The 23,978-nt window shown below is 46.2% G+C and overlaps 1 protein-coding gene across 1 annotated transcript in view; it reads right to left on the reverse strand.

Annotated features, from left to right (window-relative positions):
• Positions 1 to 94: 94 nt before the first annotated feature.
• GAB2 (GRB2 associated binding protein 2) overlaps positions 95 to 23,978 on the reverse strand; it is a 169,268-nt gene continuing 145,384 nt past the window's right edge. The window contains exons 4-10 of the mRNA XM_012744520.3: positions 13,145 to 13,737; positions 11,781 to 11,875; positions 10,408 to 10,672; positions 8,144 to 8,234; positions 7,718 to 7,820; positions 5,108 to 5,233; positions 95 to 4,214 (exon numbers count right to left, since the gene is read on the reverse strand). Of these exons, the coding sequence (XP_012599974.1) occupies positions 4,071 to 4,214; positions 5,108 to 5,233; positions 7,718 to 7,820; positions 8,144 to 8,234; positions 10,408 to 10,672; positions 11,781 to 11,875; positions 13,145 to 13,737 (1,417 nt within the window). The 3' untranslated portion in view covers positions 95 to 4,070. The remainder of the gene's footprint in view (positions 4,215 to 5,107; positions 5,234 to 7,717; positions 7,821 to 8,143; positions 8,235 to 10,407; positions 10,673 to 11,780; positions 11,876 to 13,144; positions 13,738 to 23,978) is intronic.

Raw genomic sequence — 23,978 nt, forward strand, 5'->3', positions numbered from 1 at the left:
CCCATGCCCGGGATCGTTCTCGCCCTCACGATGGGATGGGAGTGTGGGGTCCAGTGCCCAGCCCCCTCAGATGAGACGGACTCTGGCAGCCTGCTCCGAGTTGCGTTTCTAATGGACTTTATTATTGTCCTGCTCCAACACCACAGTAAAAAGGGACCTGCAAGCTCCAGGCCTGTACCATGTGTCACCACAGCAAAAATATCACCCCCTTGAACACATTCCCACCCCACCCCTAGACCTACCAACAGGATAAATATGTTACAATTTTTTTTAAAAAAAGAAAACAGAATAAATTAATAACTTAAGTGATTAGGCACCAACAGTGATTTAAAAAATTAAATGTCAATTTTGAATGGTAACAAGACAAGAACTTAAGACTGGGCTTGCTCTAGCCCATTTTCTCTTCCCAACAAATGGCAACAATTCTGTGCGAAATGGTTCTAAATTTTAAGACACAAGTAGCCAACAAATACACGAGAACACACATCACCAGATATCACACAACAGCCTGAATCCCCAGTGGGCCCCTCGGTAGGTAGCCCATCATGGTCCCAGGCCCCAGAGAGCTTGGCGAGGCTCAGGACGATAGCCCCCCCAGGCCTTTGGAGCATAGCCTTGCTTCCCTCACATTTTACAGATGAAGAGCTGGATGGGAAGGGAGTACTAATTTCCCTCTCTTGCACTCTTCCAGAGCTCTGGCAAAGGGGTGTGGGTGGGCAGGCCTGGGCCCAAGGCATGGGGCTGAGACTAGCTCTGTAGCAGGTAAAGGGGCCACAGGGCAGACCAATTGAGCTCGTGCTCCAACAGCTTCAAAATGGTTGTGCTTTTGTCCTAGGAAAGGGGCATATTTTAATGGCTTCAAATGAAGTTACCAAAATCAAGCTAGGGAGGGGACCGGGGTGACGCAGACCCTCAAGAGAGAATGTACAGCAGGGAGTTCCCACTCGAAGCAGCTGGGCATCAGCTGTAGAAGGGACCTCAGACCATCTGCTCCAACCACCCATTTCGCAGATGGCAAAGCAAGGACCTAGGGAGACACCAGCTTCCTCTTTTTTCATTGTTCCACTCAACTTTAACCTTGCAGAGGTGGCGCTGGGAGTGGGTGAAGAAGGCCCCTCTGGAGAGCCCTAGGCAGGATGTGTCCTTGTGAGAGCTGTGCTGGGTTAAGCAAGCATCCCTGTTCTGCGATCTCAGTCCCTCAGGAAAGGTACACTTTGACCCACGGATCGGCCAAAGGACCAAGTTTTTTAAACTGAGTTGACTTCCTTTTTGTGGGGGGTGGGTACATGCTAGACACAGCTGGTGGTTTGGGGCTTGTTAAGCCAGAGCTCTGCTTTCAAAAGCCAGATTTTTTATCTTGTCCTTCTTTCCATCTCTACGTACACTTCCACCCTAAAGGTTTTGATAGTTACAGGAACCAAGAGCTGGAAGGAGGCCTCTTGGAGATTAGATTTGAGCACCTCAGTCTCTGAAGACTCCAACCAGTTTCATTCACATCGTGGCATGTTCAGAGCATGCTCGTATTTTCATGGGAGGCTACTGGGGCTATAAACTGAGGGTGGCTATACCTGGACCCATTTGTAGCCTGCTGGGGGCATGGGAGGTACCAGTTAAAAGCTCTGCCATCTGGGACCCCTTGTAGAAGGCCTTAAAGGGACACTGTCAGTGCTGTGCAGAGTAAACCAGTACCCTGCAAACCCTGCCCAGTGTAGCCAGAGTCACCACTACCATTTCAGCTGAGTGGCTGGACCTATATTCCCAAAGGTCTTTTTGTTCCCCAAACATGAAGCTTTCCATGTTTCTCCTTCCTTCCCCTATCACTGGACCCAGGCCTTGCCTGCCTTCCCCATAAAAACCCAACCTATCCAACTGTAAGGCTCTCAGGCACTCCCTTTTCCTAGAATCCACCTTCCCCCATCTCTTCCCTACTCCTGCCTCTTGCACCAACCTCCCTGAGAAACAGTCTTTACTTCCTTCACGCTCCATCAGCACCCTAAGTCTCTCTCTCTCTGGTGGCCATCAACACTGTCTTGTGTCTTTTTCTCACGGATTGTGACCATCTCAAGTTCAGGGACAAAGTCTGATTAATTCCTTTATGCTTGGTGCCTAAGCCAGCATCTGGCCACAGCAGCCATTAATAAATACTTCTGGAGTTGATCTGAACTGAAGCTAAGAGGAGAGGAGCTACCACAGGGCACGTACTGCTCCCAGGATGGCTCCTTAGAGAAAGGCTAGGCCATGGGTCTGGGGAAGTGAGCGAGCTCACAGGAGCTGAAAGGGGAGTGGGTGGCCGCCCTCATCGGACATGGTGGGAAGTCTTTTTTTTAGAGGGAGACAGTCTGTCCACCCTAGGGTAAGTCTGGTCCGCCCTGTTGCCTCTGAAACTCTTGAACATTTGGTCAAGAACTTTGAACATAAAAAATTCAGATCCTTCCTTCCTAGGCATAGGAGAAAGAGCCTCGGGTGATACCCTACCTCCAGTCCCTGCTGATATGATGACCTTTTGAGCCTTGGAAGGAGAAGGTTGGCTTCTCCCATCCCTGTAGCCAAGAGTCCTATGTGGCACCTGGGAGGATGCTAGGGAGCAACAGGGGGAGGTGGGCTGAGGAAACCCTCGTGGCCTGGCACCAGGACAGGTATGTTCCTGCCCCAGGACCTAACACATATCCCAGTCCATCAGCTCTACCATGTGTGGTCCTCTAGGCACAGTTCTGCCCTGCCCACCCTTACCCTGCCTGACCTGCTGTCCCTCCGTCCTGGGAGTGGCCCTCATGTCATGCTGCCATGCACATCGCTCACTTTCTGTTCCACCCTGCCTATGCACTGCCCGGGGCAATCCACCAGGCCCTTTGGATATATTTCCCTGTTTGCTGCATGGCCCTGGCCTCTTGGCTCATGTCCTATCAGGCCACCTCTGATCCCTCCCCCTGCCACACTGTCCACTTCCCAGAAACTCACTGGCTGCAGCTGCACCACCCCCACTGCAGGGCACTGGACTGCCCTGTGCCCCTGCCCAACCCTTCCTGTCCCAAGGTTCCCCTTCAGTCCCTGCATCACCTGCCTCTGTACCACGCTCCCTCCCGCCTCCCCTAACTCCTACCATGCTGGCAATCCTGCACTACAGCTGGGGCTGCCATCCAGCCTGGTCTGAGCCGCCTCCTGTGTGGAGCTCCTGGGTGCAGTGGGGGCCCCCTCCAGGGGGGACTGGGGAAGAATATTGCCCTCTGGCTCAGAGTGGCATTGTCAGAGTGGCAAGGGGGGCCTGTGGCTCCCGAATTTAGGGGACCCTGACCCCACATTTTCCTTGTCACCTCCATGTTCTGAGCTGCAAACCCTGCTCCTTCTTGGCTGCCCACCATCACTTCTCCCTTCCTTTTGTCCATCATCCTTCTGCCTGTCCACCCACACTGCTGCCCCGCCATGGTCTTGGCCTGAAAGTAGGGGACCCCTGTGGGTATCAACTGCTCTTCTGCATCTGGGGATGTAATTCCTTTGCCCCTCAGGATCACCTCTGGCTTTTCTTCTCAACTACTTCATCTTTTGGTGGCCTGGCCTTGCCTCCCCCCACCAAGAAATACAGGGATGAAAAAGTCCATATCCACTTTGGTCTGCTGGTCCTTGGCTCCCTGGGTCAGTGAGACGACTTGTCTTCTTCTGGGACTGAAGGAGAGGTAGCCCAGTGGCTGGAGGGAAGAGGGCTGAGAGCTGCGACCGAATGTGAAGTGTGGAATCTGGCTCAGGGCCCCAACCCCTCTCTCCAAACATCTGGTAGATAGTCAGGTCTAAAGGCCAGGAAGAGGTTGAAGGATGCTTTTTGGCAATAGCTCCTAACTAAGGTGAGTGGAGGCATGGCCATTACTGATAAAAATCAGAAGTGGGCCCTGAGCAGGCAGAGGAAGTGCCTTGGTCAGGCCCTAACCACCCAGGGAAACGGTTCAGGGTCCCTGATGTCAAGTGCTTTGAAGGCTGAGAGTGGCAGAGAAGAAAGGTGGGGGGAGGGGAGGAGGGAGGGCCAGCTCTGGAGACACTGCCTCCCGGCCCCTCCCTGGGCTTGGTGGCCCCTCCTCTGGTCACAGCTTGGCGCCCTTGGAAGGCTCTGAGGACTGCCGCACGTCTGTCCACTCCTGCATGGTGTTCTGCAGGGCCTGGGTCTTCTCCTTGTCCACCTGGACATAGTCCACCTTCTCATCGGAAGTGACAGAGGAAGTGGATGGCTGAGGGGACAGAGTGGGAAAAAGAGTGGCTGTGAGTTTCCAGTGAGGAGAGGAGGATGAGGAGGAAGAGAGTGGGAACTTCCCCAGTGATCTCAAGGGTTAGAAAAGGGGGCCTCTGCTTGCCACTCTGACCGGCCTTAGGAGCCTGTCTTCTTCTGAATGTGGGCTTTAAAGCCTGAACTCCAAATTAATTGTCCCTCCTGCTGGACACCACCTGCCAGGCTTCTTATTTCCCAGCTCCTAGGAGGATCCAGGCCCATCCTTGGCCCTGGTGGATGAGATCAGGTCTTCATTTCTGCCTTCACCCATCTCCCTCTGGCCTCTCGTCCAGGGGAAAGAATTTGCTTGGTGTCAACAACCATCAGCCATAGGGCTTTATGTGTGTCACCTTGATGAGCCTTCACAACTACCCTGTGGGAGGAACTGTGCTGGGTGGAGCTCCCCACCCTGCTGTCTAGACAGTTAGCTCAGTGTGCTTGCTTAGGAGGCTATCTAGGCCTGGAAATCCCTTCTGAAACCCACTGTATCAATGGCAGGGCTCTGGGACCCACCCAAACAGCACATCCTCCTTAAATAAGACCCTGAAACCAGGAGGCAGGATCCCCAAGTCTTGGATATGCCACTGCTTCACTCCATAACATTGAGCAGATCAGGTCTCTGTGCACTCGTGCCCATCTCTACAAGGGGATGGCTGACTGATATCAGAGGGTCTATGGACTGTGGGAACCTGTGCTCCAAGACCCAGGCTAAAGCACAGTTGAGTCAGAAGCTGGTACTGAAGTGGGAGGGAGGCTGGGTGCTGTTGTCCAGTGCTGAAGGTACCCTGGCCCCCATGATCTCTCCCCTAGGGGTCCCGAGAGCTCTGACTGACCCCCCACTCCCACCCCAGGCACCTTGCGGTGGGGACTTGGGGAGCTTGGCTGGAAATCCAGGGCCAGATAATCGACGCTGCCCGTGCTCTTCTTAGGGGCTGGACTGTTGGTGCCACTGGGAACGGGAGATGCAGACACTGGGTTTTGCTATCACAAGGAGAAAAAAACCGTTAGTGAGTTTAGGAAACAGACTAATCCACGATCCAGAAAAACACACTTCTGAGTATAAGAGCTGCTGGTTTACTGAGCCCTACTCTGAGCCATGCACCTACCTAGGGACTTTCCATGTTCTCATTTTAATCCTCACAACAATCCTATGATGTCAGTATCATTACTGCTCCATTATTTAAAACAAAGATAAAACCACAATTCACTTTACTTTCAGGGAATTGAAGTGACTATGCCCATGGCATAGCTGGTGTGTGATGACAATCAGGTCTGTTTTCTGACTCCCAGGCCTATGCTAATCCCATGTACCATGCTGCCTCCTTTATAGAGCATTGGGCCAAATCTCATCCACAGTCTCTCTCCTGAGACACTCAGCCTTTGCTTGCTGGGCCTTAACGGAGCACACATTACTAGTCATCAGAGAAATGAAAATCAAAACCACAATGAGCTATCATCTCACCCCAGTTAAAATGGCTTTCATCGAAGAGACAGGCAATAACAAATGCTGGCGAGCATGTGGATAAAGGGGAACCCTTTCACATTATTGGTGGGATGTAAATTAGTGCAACCACTATGGAAAGCACTATGGAGGTTCCTCAAAAAACTAAAAATAGAACTACCATATGATCCACCAATCTCACTGCTGGGTATATATCCAAAGGAGGGGAAATTAGTATATTGAAAAGACATTTGCACTCCCATGTGCATTAATAGTGCATCCCAGCACTACTCACAATAGCCACGCTTTGGAATTGACCAGAATGTGTCCATCAACAGATGAATGGATAAAGAAACTGTGGTACGTATACACAATGGATTGTTATACAGCCATAAAAAGAATGAAATCCTGCCATGGACGAAACAACACGGATGGCACTGGAAACATGTTAAGTAAAATAAGCCAAGTACAGAAAGACAAATTTGCATGTTCTCACTCATATGTGGGAGCTAACTATTAAAAATAATTGATCTCATGGAGACAGAGTAGAATGATGGTTACCAGAGGCTGGGAAGGTAGCAGGGAGGGGAGGATAAAGGGGGGGGGGTAGGTTAATGGGTGCAAAAATATATATAGATAGAATGAACAATATTTAATAGCACTGCAAAGTAACTATAATCAACAATAAGTTAGGAAATACTTTAAAATAACTGAAAGAGTGGAATTGGAATGTTACTAATGCAAAGAAATGATAAATGCCTGAGGTGATGGATATTCCAATTACCCCGATTTGATTAATTCACATTGTATGTCTGTATCAAAACATCACATGTACCCTATAAAGATATTCAACTATCAGGCAGCCATAAAAATTAAAAAAAAAAAGTAAAAAGGGAGCACATTTCCTTTGTGCACTGGATGTTGGAAATTTTCTTCTGTTGCCCCAAATCAGCTCGTCTGAAACTCCCACCCGTGGCCTAGCGTGGGCAGTCACAGGGAAGCGGCGGGCTCCATCCACCCGGCTCCTCCGGGATCTGAGCACTCGCCTCGTCTCCAGGCCGCACGAAGCCCTGTTTCTTCAGCAGTTCTTCAGACGACACGCGCTGGCGTCCTGCCTCCACCCAGGTTCCTGCTCTAGAAGAGCACACCTTATCTAGGACTCTCCTGAATTCTTTTTTTTTTTGAGACAGAGTCTCACTTTGTTGCCCGGATTAGAGTGCCACGGCGCCAGCCTAGCTTACAGCAACCTCAAACTCCTGGGCTCAAAGCAATCCTCCTGCCTCAGCCTCCCGAGTAGCTGGGACTACATGCGTGCACCACCATGCCCAGCTGATTTTTTCTGTATATATTTAGCTGTCTAAGTATTTCTTTCTACTTTTAGTAGAGATGGGGTCTCACTCTGGCTCAGGCTGGTCTTGAACTCCTGAGCTCAAACGATCTACCCGCCTCGGACTCCCAAAGTACTAGGATTACAGGCTTGAGCTACCGAGCCTGGCCCTGAAGTCTTATTCTAATGAGAAAGGTGATAGTCCTGTGTTGTTTGTTGGCTGCTTTATTCAGTTGATTTGGTGACTAGCAGGTGCCGGGCAGCTAAATCCTTTTCAATGAAAATCTTAGGGAAGAAACTTATCATACTCTGCCTATGTTTATACTTCTATTATGGCCTTCAGCACATTGAGTTATGCACGTGTGTCTCTCATCACTGAGTAGGTACCCCCAGCTCTGCCTCTCCAAGGTCATGGCTCATGCCACCTGTGTCACAGCCATGAGAGAGGCAGGCCATTCCAGCTCTTTAAGACTGAGACTTTCTTGGGGCAGGGGCCATGTCTTCCTTACATCTAATGACAACTCCCATTCCTTGATTCTTGTGCTCAAGAAGGATCTGTAGCAGGAGAGTAAATCACAATGCAAGGAGTCCCTAGGCTGGGGTGAGCTAGCTAAGCTGGAAAGTAGGGAACTGGGCGGTGGGTACCAGGGAACTCTGATAGGAGTCATTCTAGTCATTCAAACCCCCAAGGACTTACCATAGGGACATAGTTTTCTTCACTGTCTCCCGAGTCCGTGCTGGTGATGCTCTGAGTGGAGATAGGGCGGCAGTACTGGGAGGAACTGGGGTTGAAGCTGTGGCTATTGGGGAGGGAGACAAACAGTAAACCCTGGGAAGTCTCATGGCTGCTGTTTCTTAGCCTCCAGCTGGGCGCCGACCCTCAAACACCCAGACCTCAACCATCAGAGCTTCACACTCCATCAGATTAAGATCTGATACAAGGCAGGTATAATAATCCCTGTTACAGCTGAGGAAACCAAACCCCAAGAGATCAGGAGACAGGATCAGCTAATGACATCCAAAGCATCAGAATCCAGCTGTCCAGGCCCCCAGGCCAGCGACCATTCCACTCATCTCCCCTAACCCCCGACTCCAACCTTCCCCTCCACACACAGACACTCACTTGGCCCTAGACCAAGACTTGGTGATAGGGGATTTGAAGGGGAGCTCATCGATGACGGTGTTGTTTCTCAGGTCAAGTGGTGTTGGCTTTGCTGGAGCAGGAAGAGAAAGTCCAGTAATTAGCCAATAATAATAATAATGCCACACACACGTATATGATACTTACGTGTAACACACAAGCATGTTCATAAAGGCCTTCACAGTCATTCAGTTTTACACAGGGAAACACAGGCTCAGCAAGGTTTTATAATCCTTGACAGGTCTTGAAGTCATGTCTTCAGATTCCAAATTATATTTTTTTCTGCCATATCTACGATAATCATATTTTCAGAATCCAAAATGGGGACTAATGGTTTGACGACAGATTTTTCTCCCTAGATTTATGACTTTACATAAAAACAAGAGATCGCAGGCCGGGCGCGGTGGCTCACGCCTGTAATCCTAGCTCTCTGGGAGGCCGAGGTGGGCGGATTACTCGAGGTCAGGAGTTCGAAACCAACCTGAGCAAGAGCGAGACCCCGTCTCTACTATAAATAGAAATTAATTGGCCAACTAATATATATAGAAAAATTAGCTGGGCATGGTGGCGCATGCCTGTAGTCCCAGCTACTCGGGAGGCTGAGGCAGAAGGATTGCTTTAGCCCAGGAGTGTGAGGTTGCTGTGAGCTAGGCTGACGCCACGGCACTCACTCTAGCCTGGGCAACAAAGTGAGACTCTGTCTCAAAAAAAAACCCCAAACAAACAAAAAAAACAAGAGATCGTATTTGAAGTGAAGATGGTCACCATGACCACTCCCTATTGCTCCTGGACAGGGCTGTGCAAGCCACAGTGGAGGAAGGTAAATTCCACACACTGGAATTTGTTTTTTGTTTTCTTTTTATGTATTCAGAATTTTTATTTTTAAACAGTGAACTACAGTAACATTAATAATAGAAAATCCATATAGAAATATTCACAATCTGGTCACAGAGAAATGAGAAAACTTCTACCCTGCCTTACTGCCAACCCACCGGTGGAGGAGTCAGAAGTAGAGGTGCAGTTAGAGCAAAGTCATCTTTTCCAACAAAACCGTGCTCCATGGCTACATGAGGTTTTATCCAAAGGCTCAGTGATCAGAGGGAATGGTAAGAACTGAAGACTAAAATACTGTTGTTCAGGCTGGGCACGGTGGCTCACACCTGTAATCCTAGCACTCTGGGAGGCTGAGGCGGGCGGATTGCTCGAGGTCAGGAGTTCGAAACCAGCCTGAGCAAGAGCGAGACCCAGTCTCTATTATAAATAGAAAGAAATTAATTGGCCAACTAATATATATATATATAGAAAAAATTAGCCGGGCATGGTGGCGCATGCCTGTAGTCCCAGCCACTCGGGAGGCTGAGGCAGGATTGCTTGAGCCCAGGAGTGTGAGGTTGCTGTGAGCTAGGCTGACGACACGGCACTCACTCTAGCCTGGGCAACAAAGCTAGACTCTGTCTCAAAAAAAAAAATACTGTTGTTCACAAGGGTTTGGCTAAAGGGTCTGAACCATAAGCACCAAGGAGGGAAAGGGAACTCAAACAACATATGAAAAAGGGAAAAGAGGGTGAGAGTCATCAGGGTCCATCTCCATTTGTAAAAATACTGTAGAACTCAGAGATGATAGTAGAGTTGTCCATGACCTGTGGCTGGAGGAAACCCCTGCATCTCCTCTAACCCTTTGAAAAGCTCCAGAGGTAGAAGCAAGCCTTCTATTTGTTTCTTATCCCCTTAAAAGAATGCCTCCCACTCTCCCAAAGTCCCTCTCCAGGTCCCCTAAGAGGCCAACGCCCTGAGTTCGCTTTCCTATTCACATTGTCCGAATCTGGCCACACACTGAAATCTGAATTCTCTGTTGACCAGACCCACAAGGGGCTCTCTCTGCCCAGTTATCCTGCTCTTCCCTCTGAATCCCTGTTGCTGATCCAAAGCCAGGAGGGAGAGGTACTGGCAGACTGGAACTTGAACTCCAGCATGTCTTCTTATTCTACATGCAGAGGGCACAGATCTAAGTTTACTCAACACCTGCTGGGTGCCAGGGTACTATCCCAGATGCTGTCCTTCAAAGCAAACCTGGGAGGCAGGGATTACCATCCCCATTTTACAGATAAGAAAACTAAGGCTTAGAGAATTTACATGATTTGCCCAAAGTCATATACCCCAAGTCCAGCAACCACCTGATTCCTAAGCAAACGCAAGTAGTCCCTGGATAGTGTGCAGACATGGGACAGGGCAAAGAGTGGACTTACCTTTCCGGTCAGGTTTGAGGTTGCGGTTGACAGGGGGTGGCTGGATCTCACTTCCTCGGCTGGGGCCTCGGTGCATAGGAAGAGTTGTGGATGGGTAGCCAAGTGGGTCAAAGTGATGGGGCCCTGGGCTCATGGGGATGTAGACACTCTGGGAATTATCACCTGCTCGCTCCATGGCCAGGAGGGTGGAGGAACCTGGGTTCATGGGCACGTAGTTGTCTTCAGAATTGGTGCTATCTGATCGGCCCACAACTGTTTTCCCTGGCTAGGGAGAGGGAGCGTGAAAGAATACAGCTGTCACTTGCAAGAAGAAACAAGAAGGGGGTGAGAAGCTGTATACAAGGCAAGAAAAGTCATGTCTGAGTTAGCTACACTTTGAGGCTATAAGGGAGACTTCAGAAGACCAAATAGGAAAGCAGAGTGGAAGACAGGAAGAAATGACATCTGTGGGTCCCTTCCAGCTTTCATGACCTCTTGGGCGTCCACTTATAATCTGTGACATTTAGAATATAAATTATCCTTGGTGGCTGGATCCACTTGGGTTTCTAGATGCCACGCCAAGGCTGGGGGGAGCACACGTCAAGGGCTGTGTAGTTTGGGTTCAGGACCTGCCTTCTCCCTCAAGTTTAGACTCACCATTGGCAGGTCAGCATCTCAGGCCCTGATCAGGCCAAGGAGCACTATTAGGAGTCTTGGCCATGGAAGGGCCCGAGGCTCACCCAGGATCCCTAGGTGACCACCAAGCTGGAGGGAGAGCTGCCACAGAGTTGTGTAATGCAGCAACCCTGGCTAGAGCCTTCCTCCAACCCCTGCCCTATCTGCCCAGACTTACAACCAAGCTGCTTCTGCTTTGGTTACCTAATTTTCACTTTCTCTCCAATGGGCCTGAAGCCAGGCCCTGGGCTGCTTTCTTCTTTGGAGAACTGTGGTCAGCCCTTTTTAGTGAGTGGCCAGAGATCCCACACTCAAGCCATCATTGTGCCACCTGGCCTGACTCTGAGTACCACTCCTGGCTGGAGTCTCACACTGCAGCATCTCTCCTCCAGGTGAGACCTCGTGGGTAGGGCTGCCACCTTAGAAGGTCTGCCACCTCAGATCCTGAGTCTATTGCATCTTAGACTCCCTGTGCTTATCTGTAGGGTTGGTGAACCTCATAATCCAGTCTACCTAAGTACATACATTTCTTCCAGACTTGCATATGTGTATCTTAATTGTCCAAAAACTTATCCCAGGGTTCTGAACTGAGACAAGAATCTAGGCAGAGTCCTAAGAGGGAGATGCCATCATTCTTTTGGTGCCGTGCTTTTAGTTTCATGGGTGTGATCTTTACCCACCTGAGCTGGCCTGAGGACCCATGGTTAAATTGCACTCACCAAGAAAGAACTGACTCCATCACTCATGGACGCAGCAGACCGGCCTGCACCCTCTCCGCCACGCTGGGGGGATTCGTAGGTCTCACAGGAAGAAGCTATGACACGGGAAGGAAGAGCCACACATACTCACAGTTGGTCCATGTGCTGACACTGCCCTTACCCTCACCAGTGTTGCTCAGGGTCTTACTGATACTCTGGAAGATACTATTCTCAACCCCAAATGACGAGGTATTACTTCCAATACATCACTCCTCAGTTCAAAAATTCCTTCTGGGCCTCTAGATCTAGCTCCAATGTTAGCATCTGCAGAGAATCCCTCCCTGACGACTGCTGCCCTCATTTATGCACCTCTCCTCTGACAGCTAGAGCACTTACCACCTGTCCCCGCACCCCAGCCATCACCTCTGTGAACGAGTGAGTACAGTAACATACTCATCCTAATTTACACATGTTGGTTTTATTTTTCCAACTAGATGTGAGCTCTGAAGGGCAGAAATGTGTTTTATGTATGTCTCCATCATCTCAGTTCCAAAGCACAGGTGACTGCTCAGAGCGTTGACGCAATGAAAGAATGCAAAGAGTTCTACACCAGGAACCAGGACCCCAGGGGCCTGAGTCTCGTCTCTGCCACTGATGGCTCTGCAGCCCTGAGTAAGTCTCTTAACTACCGGGGACCTCATGAGAAATGGAGACAATGAGGCTTTGTCCCACAAAACTCTCTGCTTGGCTTAAACAACAGGATGGATTAGAATAGACTTTGCAAGCTTTAAAGCAAGATGCAAAATTAAAGGAATTAATATTGTTCTATTTTTTTCATCAAACAGAGGAGGTTACATGCAGAGTTGGAATACTTTCAGTGGAAAACAAATGATAACAGAATTTAGGTACTTCAAATAGAAGTTCAGACTTCAACTAAAGAGACTCAAGTGTAGCTTAGAAAATATTCTGAAGATCTCATTTTGTTTTAAATAGTCTGTTAGTCCACATAGGTTTGGCTCCAGTTTAGACTGATCTTTTATTTTTTAAATCTTTGAGTTGATTTATAAATGAATAAAATACTATGATTTGGACTTCCAAACCCATAATATGTTGTACTGTGGTTAACCAAGAATGTTCTGTCTCCCTTAGTAGAATATTAACTTCCCTCAGGCAGGGTCTGCTATACTTTTGCCATTGTGGCTGCCTGCTAGTAGCATCTGGTGCTAGAGGACCAACTGGTAAAGGATCTGGGTAGAAGATGCCTAAACTCATGAGTATCAGTGACCTGGATGGTTCTTACATCTCTTTTGGCCATGGATGACCAAGCACTAGCAAACCACTGAAAAGCCCTGTGGTACCGCGTCTCAGCTATGGCTTATACTGACCTCGGTGAAGTCGGCTGTTGTCCATTGCCGGGAGAGTATTGCGCCTGGGGATGGTGGCAGCGACAGAGACAGATCTGTTATTCTCACCGACCGGAGGTTTCTGCTGAGGGCTGCCCCATCGTGGTGTTTCTGCCTGACTTGGCTTGGGGGGCCGGGGTGGGGGAGCTATGGCTGAATCCCCAGGGGTGGCCACTGCCATGGCATTGTGGTTCTTATCCAGAGTGAATGTCCTAGGGATCTGGTAGGCTGAAAGTGGGGTGGCCGGAACGTCCATGTTGTCTACCAGGAGGTCCCCAAACTCCCGGCACAGGGTGTTGCTGGGTGTCTTGAAGGTGTACACATCTTCATTATCTGTCTCGGAGCCGGTGAGGCTGCCCTTGGTGTGGCCATGGGAGGCCAGGCTCCGGGGGAGGTCGTAGGCACTGTCTCTGAATTCTGTATTATGCCGGCTCGGCTTGGGAAGGCTATAGAAACCATGGACTTGACCACTGACCCCGTTGACACAGTGTCCGTTGCCCTGGGCAAGTTTCTGTACAGCTGTGTCACTCCTCATGAGAAACGAGGCCCTGGTGCCCTGAGAGAAGCTGGCACTCCTAAAAGAGAGCAAGAAGGAAAAGGGCAGGGGCGTGAGAAAAGCCAACGACTGTCTCAGGGAGGTAGGCTGGGATGTTCGAAGGCCCAAGCAGGCAGCTGGGGTGGAAAAAAACGCAGTGCAAAGAGTTAGGCAGACCCGAGGTTTATCTAGGATTCACCATGTACTAGCTATGTGACCTTGAACAAAGCACTTTCTCTTTCTGAACTTCAGTTTATGTATCTGCAAAATAGTGATTAAAAATATACTTTGAAGGTTGCTTTTTTTTTTTGCCTCTCCCTAGTGAGACTAGTAGATGTTTCAATTTTTTTTCTTCCAGATTAGGTCTCACTCTGTCACCCAGGCTAGAGTGCAGTGGCACACTCACAGCTCACTGTAGCCTTCAACTCCTGGGCTCAAATGGTCCTCCTGCCTCAGCCTCTTGAGCAGCTGGGACTACAGATGTGTGCTTTACTTGTTTAGAAATTACACTCTAGTATATCTAATACACAGATGTTCAATCAATATTAGTTTTTATTCCTCCCCCCACCTGCAAATGGCTGTGATTAGGAGGGATTGATCTTACCCCAAACCCAAAACAGGTATCAATAAGCCAATTACACTGCCTACTTGTGCACTGTTTTCAGTACCACAGAATATACACATTTGAATACAAACGCTGTAAGACAGTGAAAAGAACCCTTAAGTTGGTGTCAGAAAACAGCAAACAAGTCATTTTATCTCTGAGTCTGTTTGCCAGTGTAAAATAAACTAGCTCATAGGTGGTGATGCTGTAAGTTATAAACAGTTATTCAGGGGAGAGGGGAGGCAATGGCAATAAACATAACCTTAACAATTGTACCCCCATAATATGCTGAAAAAAATAATTATTCAAATGTAAGCTATAGGTTTATTTTCTACCATGAATTATGGTTGGTTGAGAGGCCTTTAGAGGAGGAAATATCTCTTACCTGAAATCTACAGAGAAAATGTATTCCTGTTTGGGAACTATATTCAGGATAGAAAAAGGGTTGCATATTATTTTTTTTTTAAATTTAGGTTTTGGGAAATAAGGCAAGCAGCAAAGAGAGGAACAGCAAACAAGGGGAGCCTGTATCAGATTCCAGTCCCGCTGATGCTGTGTTCTGTGAGCTCACTCAAGGTTCCCTCTCAAGGATGACCTAGTGGCTCCCAACAATTTCTAAGGGTCTGCCTGGCTCTGCAGCTCTATAAGCCTTCGGCTTTACAAGAGTGGTTTTCAAACTGGATTCTATGTTCTGTGTGGTGCTTTGGGAAACTGGAGGGTGAGGTGCTACACAAGTAGGGATCCAGGTCCACTTTTCTAGCTTTTATATTATGAATTTTCATAGGCTTTTATTTGGGGGAAAAACGGAAGATTCAATCCTTTATAGCAGCGATTCTCAGCCTTTTGGAGGCCATAGGCATTTTTAAGAATCTAATAAAAGCTCTAATAAAAACCATCTCCCACAAAAGGCAAATCTTGAATACATATACATTTGCATGCTATTTCAGGGGCGCCAGTCATACATAACCCTCTGAGAACAATTCCTGGAACTTTGCCTTATAGAATAGAAATTCTCTTAGCTCATGGGGAGCTTGTTATTTACAGATGTGGCCACCAGATGGTGCTAGAAAATAAGGCCCGGAAGCTTAGAAAGGAGGAAAGGAGACAGTTGTGTAGGGCAGGCTCCCTCTTCTGTAAACTGCACTCTTGATGGCTGGGAGTTCTGGTTCCCGCCCCAAACCTTCACTGGTGCTCCTCCAGCGTGTTCCTTCTCCCTTTCTATTCTGTTCCACACACGTAACCAAGCCAACAGCCATGGGCCTAGATGATGGAACATCCAGTCTTTAGATAATGAATGACTATGTTGATTAGGGAGGGCAGGGGAGCCAATGGCAGACATAAGGTGTTCACTCCGTTCCCATTTGGCTGTGGTGTCTCTCATGTTGTCTTTTGAAATTTCCACTCTCTGTCAGATGTCCCCATCTGGATTTGTTCATTTAACAAACAGTTGCTGATGTCCTACTTTCCATCAGGGTCAGGCACAATAAAGAGATGCCACCTGCCCTTCAGGGTGTCGGGAGGGTGGGGGAGTGGAGGGAGCGTGTCACAGTATGGAGGAGGTAACATGTGAAAATCATTCCAATCAAGTAGGGGTGAGTACATGGCTGCTGACAGATTTATACTGACCCTCCCTGGCAGTGGTAGTGGAGAATGTCAGGGAAGGCTCCTTCAGAGATGCTACATCCAAGCAAGTCTAGAAGGATGAGCAGCAATTGGCCAGGCTAAAGGCAAGAGAAGGGAAAAGGTGTGCCTTCAGAGACACAAATATGTAGAACATAACCTGGCAAGTTCGAGGAACTGCAAGCTGCTCAGGCTGGAGCAAGCACGTTAGAAGGCAGGACTGATGGATGACAAGGGAGGGGCCAGGCCAGGGCTGAAGGGAACAGGGATCCTCTGCAGGATTTTAAGGTGGGAATAGGGTTGGGGAGAGCATCACAAGTATCTTGCAGTAACCTTAAACATATTCAAGGTGAACTCATCAACTCCTCTTGTCCACTTCTCCTCCTGACTCTCTTGTTTGGGGAATGGCACCAGTTACTCAAGCCAGAAACCTGGGGGTTACTCACATTTTAATTTCTCATGCACTAACCCCATCAGGTCCTACTGAATCCACCGCAGTTCAGTTCCTCCTGATTTTTCTTCTGGATTAAAGGCTAGTAACTAATCTCCCTAGCATATGCCCAGGGCCTCTCTGATCCTCTACATCCTACTGATATTTACTTTCCTAACTTCCTCAGCTTAAACATTTTCAATACTGCCTCAATGCCGGTTTGGACCAAGCCCAAACCCCAGGGTCTTTTCCAACTCATCTCTCCAGTATTTTCTCCCTAGTTCCCCTCTCCACTCCAGGATCCCCTCAAACCCGACTCTGCAGTGTTCCAGCTGCCCCCTTAGTCACGCCCCTGGGGTTTGCTGTGTCTGCTGTTTCTGGAAGGCCTTTACTTCAATCTGGCAAGCTCCTGCTCCATTTATCCTTCAAACTCAGCTCAGACAGCACATCTTTTAAAACGTTTCTCATATCCTCTACCTCCGAGCATTATCAGTCACTTACTTAACCTTGTTCCTGGAGAGGTAGCAATTATTATCGGTATCATGTTACCATTGTTACTTGTCTCCTCCAACAGGCTGATTTCCTTGAGGAAAGAAACTGTGTCTTACTAATTTTTCTCTCCTCAACACTCAGATCAGTGCTTGTCTCATAGTAAATAATGAATGTTATGTTTGTGTAATGAACAACTGAATGTGTGTGATATTATAAAATATATAGTCTTTGACCTCATTTCCTGACATGTAACTCTTAAAATCCTTAGAATCTCCACAGTGATGTCTCTTTGTACGCTAACGATTGACTGACGGCTGGCAGCCCCTAGATAGCTTCAGGATGGCAGCTGGTCACTGGAAAGACCAAAGCAGGATTAGAGGGTTGGGACTTTCAGCCCCATCCCCTGACTTCCGGGAGAGGAGAGGGGCTGCAGGTTGAGGTGATAGCCAATGCTTTAATAGATCATGCCTATGTTATGAGGCCTCCATAAAAACACCAAAAAACTGGGTGTGGGAGCTAATGGATAGCCATACACATGGAAGGTGAACAGGAACTCATCCACCTGCTGGGAGGACGGCACACCCCAACTCCACAGGGACAGAAGTGCCTGCTCTTGTCCTATGTATCTCTTCATCTGGCTATTTTTTTGCATCCTTTAAAATATCCTTTGTAATAAGCTGGTAAATCTAAGCATGTGTTTCTCTGACTTACTCTAGCAAATTAATCTAACCCAAAGAGAGGGTCAGAGGTTGGAGAAGCCAGTGGGAGGAAGGTTCCAGAGGCTGGGACTTGCTACTGGTGGGAGGGAGGGGGCTATCTTTGGGGCTGAGCCCTTCACCTGAGGTTTCTGAGGCTATCTTCAGGCAGACAGCATCAGAATGGGAAGACACACAGTGGTGTGCTCTGCAGAACTGACTGCTTGGTGTGTGGGGAGAAACCCCATGTATTTGATCTCAGCAGCCTTCTGTATTGATAATTATTGTGGCTGAATGAGAACAGGAAAAAACACTTTGAGTTTTCCACATTTAGAGTAAGTAAACACATGAAAAAACAAAAGTGTGGTGTTGCCATCCCTTTTCCTGAGGTTTGTCCTAACCATTTGGATCAGTTGATCGAAACATTTCCTCTTTAGAATCCACTAGCTTATGTCCCAACTTCTCTCTACCTCAGTATCTTCCTCTCTGGCTCCCCAAACCACTCACTCATCCCGAAATATGCCCCACATTTTCTAAGCTCCAGGTCTCTAGCCCCGGGCTTGCACTACTCACCTGTCTCAGGAATGCTTCCCTGATAGTCGCAATCTTACACAAAGTCCAAAAGAAGCCTTCCATTCTACAAAGGCATTATAGGCCCCTAATTCTCCTTTGCCCTTTAATCATTCCTGCCTCTCTGCTCCCACCACACTCTGTGCTTTCATCATTAACACTCGCTGTATTCTGCCTCAGGTTAGGTATTCTGGTCTGTGTCTTTCCACTTGTATCAGACCATGTGCTCCTAGAAGGCAGAGGCCACACCTGTACCGTGGCGTGGTGCCTGGCATATGACAGGTAGTGCTGATGCATGAGAGGGAAGCTGATCGTTACTTCAGTAATAAAGTAAGAGCAGTTGAACAAGGGAAACAAACTTGCCCAAAGTAGATACTCAGAGGATAGGAGAACTCGTTCTAGCACCCAGATCCTCTGGACCTTCTGCTCCAGTGTGATCACTTTGAGCAAGAATCAAGTGGGGGAATTCCAAATATGCAGAAGTCTTATGGCCTTTACTACTTTCATGTAGACCTTAACGCCTATGTTACTCCGATGTCCCGAGTTGCTTTTGTGGGATGGATACCTGGAAGTGGTAGATTTGGAAAGAGGCTTCTCCTCCAGGGCTGTAGGCTTATGGAAACCTCACAAAATAGCAAGAGACTGTGCCAGGCACGTCACATGTGGTATCTCTTTAAACCCTCCCTCACACTTCCGTGAGATGCCTATTACCCTCACAACTCAGAGGAGGGAAACAGTAAACAGCAGAGTGGGCACAAGAAGATACACAAACACAGTGTGCAAGGGAGCTCCCTGGAGGCCGAAAGAAGCTAGGGAGAAAATACTCCCTCAAGCCAGAGCTCAAGGAGGCTCTCCTTCCCATTCCTGGCTGTCGGCTACTGCAGAGCTGTTGGTATATCATACCATCTCTCCCTTGGCTTTTAGAAATGGTTTCTTAGCTTTTCTAAGTACCTTAATGATGAAGGGCTCAGTTTGACTTAAAAAACCTTTTTTTTCTTTTACCAAGGGCCCCCCCCCCCCAGGCAGCCTCTGGCAGCAGGAAAGAAGCCCATCTTCTTAATGGGCATGTTCCCATTTAAGGGAAACCTAACATGTAAATACTCGTAAGTAGATTAAGTGCCAGAGTAGAGTTCTGTGACTGTCAGTGGCAATCTTAAGAGGTCACTTGGTCTATCCTGTATTTGACACATTCCCAACGGATCCTTCCTGGGAGGGAAGGAAACTCTGTCACAATCTTTAAGGGACTCATCTTTGTATCGCATACCCTTCTTTCTGCAATTTTGAGCCAATTTTGAAAGAATTCTGTGGTTATAGAGCAAAGTTGTATATGTGAAACTAAAAGTTGTATATTCTGCCTTTGGTCAATCAAAGAAAGCCCTGGGGTAAATGAGTCAGGGAAGCCTTAGAAAAGATTAATCATGGTTAAGTTCTCCACTGACATTTCTGATTTTACCTTTTACCTGCCACCTTTCTATGGAATACTGCTGCAGGGTCAATGATGCTTTCATTACGGAATCTCATTAATGAAATTTCACTGCCCCCAAGCCTCACCAGAATTATAGCTTTTCAGGGCACTGGACTCACATCAATGCATCATCTGTTACAGGGTTAACAGCCTTCTTGAAATAAGACAACAGACACTGGCTAGAATCTGGAATGAGGCCCTACAGGCTGGAGGGTGAAAATAAATCCAGTGAAACTAATTTGTCTTCAAAGACAAAAAGTAATCTGCTTGTCTTGACACTGCCAGTTCAAAACTCTCTCCATTGGCAATAGACACTTTTCTGAATAGCTACTTATTTTAGCTCAGTGCAAGACCTGGATTTTGAGAACTGAAGTTATTTTAACAGGAATACATATTATCTGTACTTGAAGGATGAATAGCAGTTATTCCTGAAGAGTAATGATAAATATGTAATTTCATAGTTTTATCTCCAAGGTGCTTAATTTATTGTAGCTCTATGTCAGGTTTCCCTTTAAATGAAAAAAAGAGGCCAGGTGCGGTGGCCTGGCACCTATCCTAGCACTTTGGGAGCTGGAGGTGGGAGGATCCCTTGAGGTCAGGACCACCCTGAGCAGATTAAGACCCCCATCTCTACAAAAAAAATAGAAAAATTAGCGAGGCGTGGTAGTGTGCACCTATAGTCCCAGCTACTCAGGAGGCTGAGGCAGGAGCCCAAGAGTTTGAGGCTACAGTGAGCTATGATGATGCCACTGCACTCTAGCCTTGGTAAGTGAGAGCGCAAGACCCTGTCTCAAAAAAAAAGGAATAGACAGAAGGCTGTTACTGTTGGCCTCAGCAATCCAATCAGCCATATTTAGGTATGCTGTGCAGAGATGAATGAGCTGATTCTCTCTTTACAATCCCTACTCAGAAGTAACCTTATAGGATTATTTTGGTGATCATATGAGGTAACTAATGTAAAAGTGCTTTGTAAAGCATCATTCTTTTTTTCCAGAGTACCTAGTATGTAATGTCAATGTCAGAGGTAGTGCAGGATTCAAGCCCATACACATACTTACCAACACTTGGCATTGTTAGTCTTTTTTATTTTAGCCATTCCAGTGGAGATGAAGCAGAATCTCACTGAGGTTGCAATCTGCACTTCCCAGACGAGCATCTGATCATGTGCTTATTGGCCATTCCTATGTCTTTTTTTGGTGACATTCAAATCTTTTGCCCATTGGAAAAAAAATTGGGTTTGTCTTGTCTTCTTATTGAATTGTAAAAGTTCTTTATATACTCCAGAAACAAACCCTTGTCAGATATACAGGTTTTGAATATTTTCTCATTTTGTGACTTGCCATTTTGTTTTCTTAATGGAGTCTTTTGAAAAACAAAAGTTTTAATTTTGATAAAGACTACTTTGTCTATTTTTCTCTTTTATGAGTCAAGCTTTTTGTGCCTTATGTAAAAATCTTTGTTAACCCCAAGATCACAGACATATTTTCTTCTAGAAGTTTCATAGTATTAGATTTTACATTTAGGTCTCTGTTGTATTTGAGTTACTTTTTGAGTGGTATGATATAAGTAAGGGTTGCTGTTCTTTTTTTATCATTCTTATATGGATCTCTAGTTGTTCCAGCACCATGTGCTAAAAAGGCCTTCCTTCCTCCATTGGCACCTTTGTCTAAAGATATACATATGTTTTGTTCTGGATTCACTATTCTGTTCTAGTGATCTATATGCTTATCCTTTCACCAATACAACATTGTCTTATTACCAAAGTTTGACAGGAAGTCTTGAAATCAGGTAGTATAAATCCTCTAACTTTATTGTTTTCTTTTAAAAATTACTTTGGCTATTCTAGGTTGTTTGTATTTTCACATATATTTTAGAATCACCTTTTCAATACCTATGAATAAAGCTTGTTGGCACTTTGTTTTGGATTCTGTTGAATCTATAGATCATTTTGGGAAGAACTGCCATTTTAATAATATTGTGTCTTCCAGTTCATAACTTTAAGTACATCACTCTCCATAGTTAGGTCTTTAATTTCTCTTAGCAATGTTTAATAGTTTTCAGTGAAGAGGTCTTACATGTTGTTAAATTTATTCCTAAGTATTTTATGTTTTCTGACACCATTGTATAAAGAATTTCAAAAGTTTTTTCATTTTCTAATTGTTTGCTGCTAGTATGCAAAATTTAATTTTTTTTGTATAAAAACCTTTTATCCTGTGACCTTGCAGGGTAATTTTATTAACAGTAGTTTATTAATTTTAGTAGTCTGTTTTTACAATCAAGTAACCTACAAAAAGAGACAATGTTAACATCTTCCGTTCTGATCTTTGTGTGTCTTATTTTTTTTTCTTCTCTTAATGGAAGTGGCTATGATCTCCAGCACAATGCTGAAAAGAAGTGGTAAGAGCAGGTATTCTCTATTTGTCTCCAATTTTAGGGGATTATGTTCAATATTTCTCCATTAGGTAGGACATTAGCTATAGGCTATCCTTAGAAGTCCTTTATTAGTTGGAAAAAATTCCCCTTGATGCATAGCTTAGTAAGAAGTACTTTATGAAGTACTGGTTTTTTTTCAAATGCTTTCTCTGCATCAACTGAGGTGATATGATTTTTCTCCTTTTCCTCTTAATGTGATGAATTATATTGGTTGGTTTTTGAATGTAAAACCAACCTATATTCCTGGGACAAACACTACACTTTGTCATGATGGCTCACCCTTAATGTATACACACATACATATTCCCTAATATATTCATATTTATTATCCCTGAAACACACACATACATACACATATATACACACATACATACACACACATATTTAGTTGGCTTCAACTACTAATATCTTTTTTTTAAAAAGGATTTCTGTATCTATATTTGTGGGGGATACTGCTCTGTAAGTGTCTTTCCTGCAATCTTTGACAGATTTTGTAGGATTATGCTGGTCTCATGAAATGAGTTGCATAAGGATTCCCTACTCCTGTGTTTTCTGAAAGAATATGGGTAAGATTTGTGTTATTTTATCTTTGAATGCTTGAGAGAAATTACCAGTACAACTATCTGCGTAGTTTTCTATTTATGGAAGAGAAAAAAACCCAAATGTCCACACAAAGATTTGTTCATGACTATTTATATAAAAAATGAGTATTAATTTGTAATATTCCAAACTGGAAATAATCCAAATGCCTAGCAACATGTGAATGGATAAGTGAATTGTGATATAAAGATATGCTGAATTACTACTCAGGAATAAAAAGGAACTAATGATACAGAAACAACATGGATGAATTCCAAAGTTAAGTTACTGCTGCTGCATCTGGCCTCACAGTCTAGGATACTGTCTAGCTCCACCTTCCCAGGGTATAGAGTCACTACTACAAAGTGCTACATCCCCTGGGACTTGAGTTGCCATGAGTTCTGTTGTCTCAGGATCCCGAATTGCAGCTGTACCCTGCTCCTCAGGATCAAACTTCCAGGGCATCCCTTTTGCTCTGGAGTTGGGCCAATGCTATGCCCTGCCCCTCCAGGATAGAAGTACAGCTACAACCCAGTCCTCTGGGCCCAGCTACTAAAGAGTTCCTCAGAGTCACAGATCCTGGCTCTGTAGGCAATCTACATCTAACACTGCCACAAAGAGCAAACCTAAACCCCAAGACCCAGGTGCCACAATAGGTTTGCAAGACTCTGAGCCTAGGACCCTAGTCCCACAGCTGCTCTGAGCACCTATATCTGGAATGCAGTGCCACCACAGCTACTTGTAGGCAATATCAGACTCGACACAAAGAGGGAACCCTTTAGCTAGGTCTCCCTGTTGCGCGGAAAATGAGAATAGAAAGACTCCAAAAGCCCTTGACACCAGCCCTTAGCAAACTACACCACCACTGCTGCTGCCACACGTTTCTAAAGTTTAGGCACTGAGGCACTCACAGTTATTGTTTAACACAGCTGAAGAAGCTGCATAGAGACTATACCATTCCACCTATCTGTAAACAAAGTCACCACATCCCTCTCAACTGGCACACTAAAACCCAACTGGAGGTGAAAGTCTTTCTTCAAGAAAGCCACTCTAGAAAGTCTGGAAGAGGCAACTGTTCCACCAGAAGTATAGACATCAATGTAGGGACATAAGAAACACAAAAAAGCAAGGAAATGTGACACTACTAAAGAAGCATAGCTGTCTAGTAATGGACCCAGTGAAATCAAAGAATTGCCAGAAAAGGAATTCAAAATAATGATCATAAAGAAACTCAATGAGATATAAGAAAATATACATAGACAATTAGATAAAATTAGGGGAAAAAATTCACAATATGAAGGAGAAATTTGTCAAAGAGAAAGAAATCATAAAAAAAGAACCAAAAAAAAAAAAAATCCTGCAGCTGAAGAATACAATGAATGATATAAAAAAT

Source organism: Microcebus murinus, chromosome 4 (assembly GCF_040939455.1).
Source record: "Microcebus murinus isolate Inina chromosome 4, M.murinus_Inina_mat1.0, whole genome shotgun sequence".
NCBI lineage: Eukaryota > Metazoa > Chordata > Mammalia > Primates > Cheirogaleidae > Microcebus > Microcebus murinus.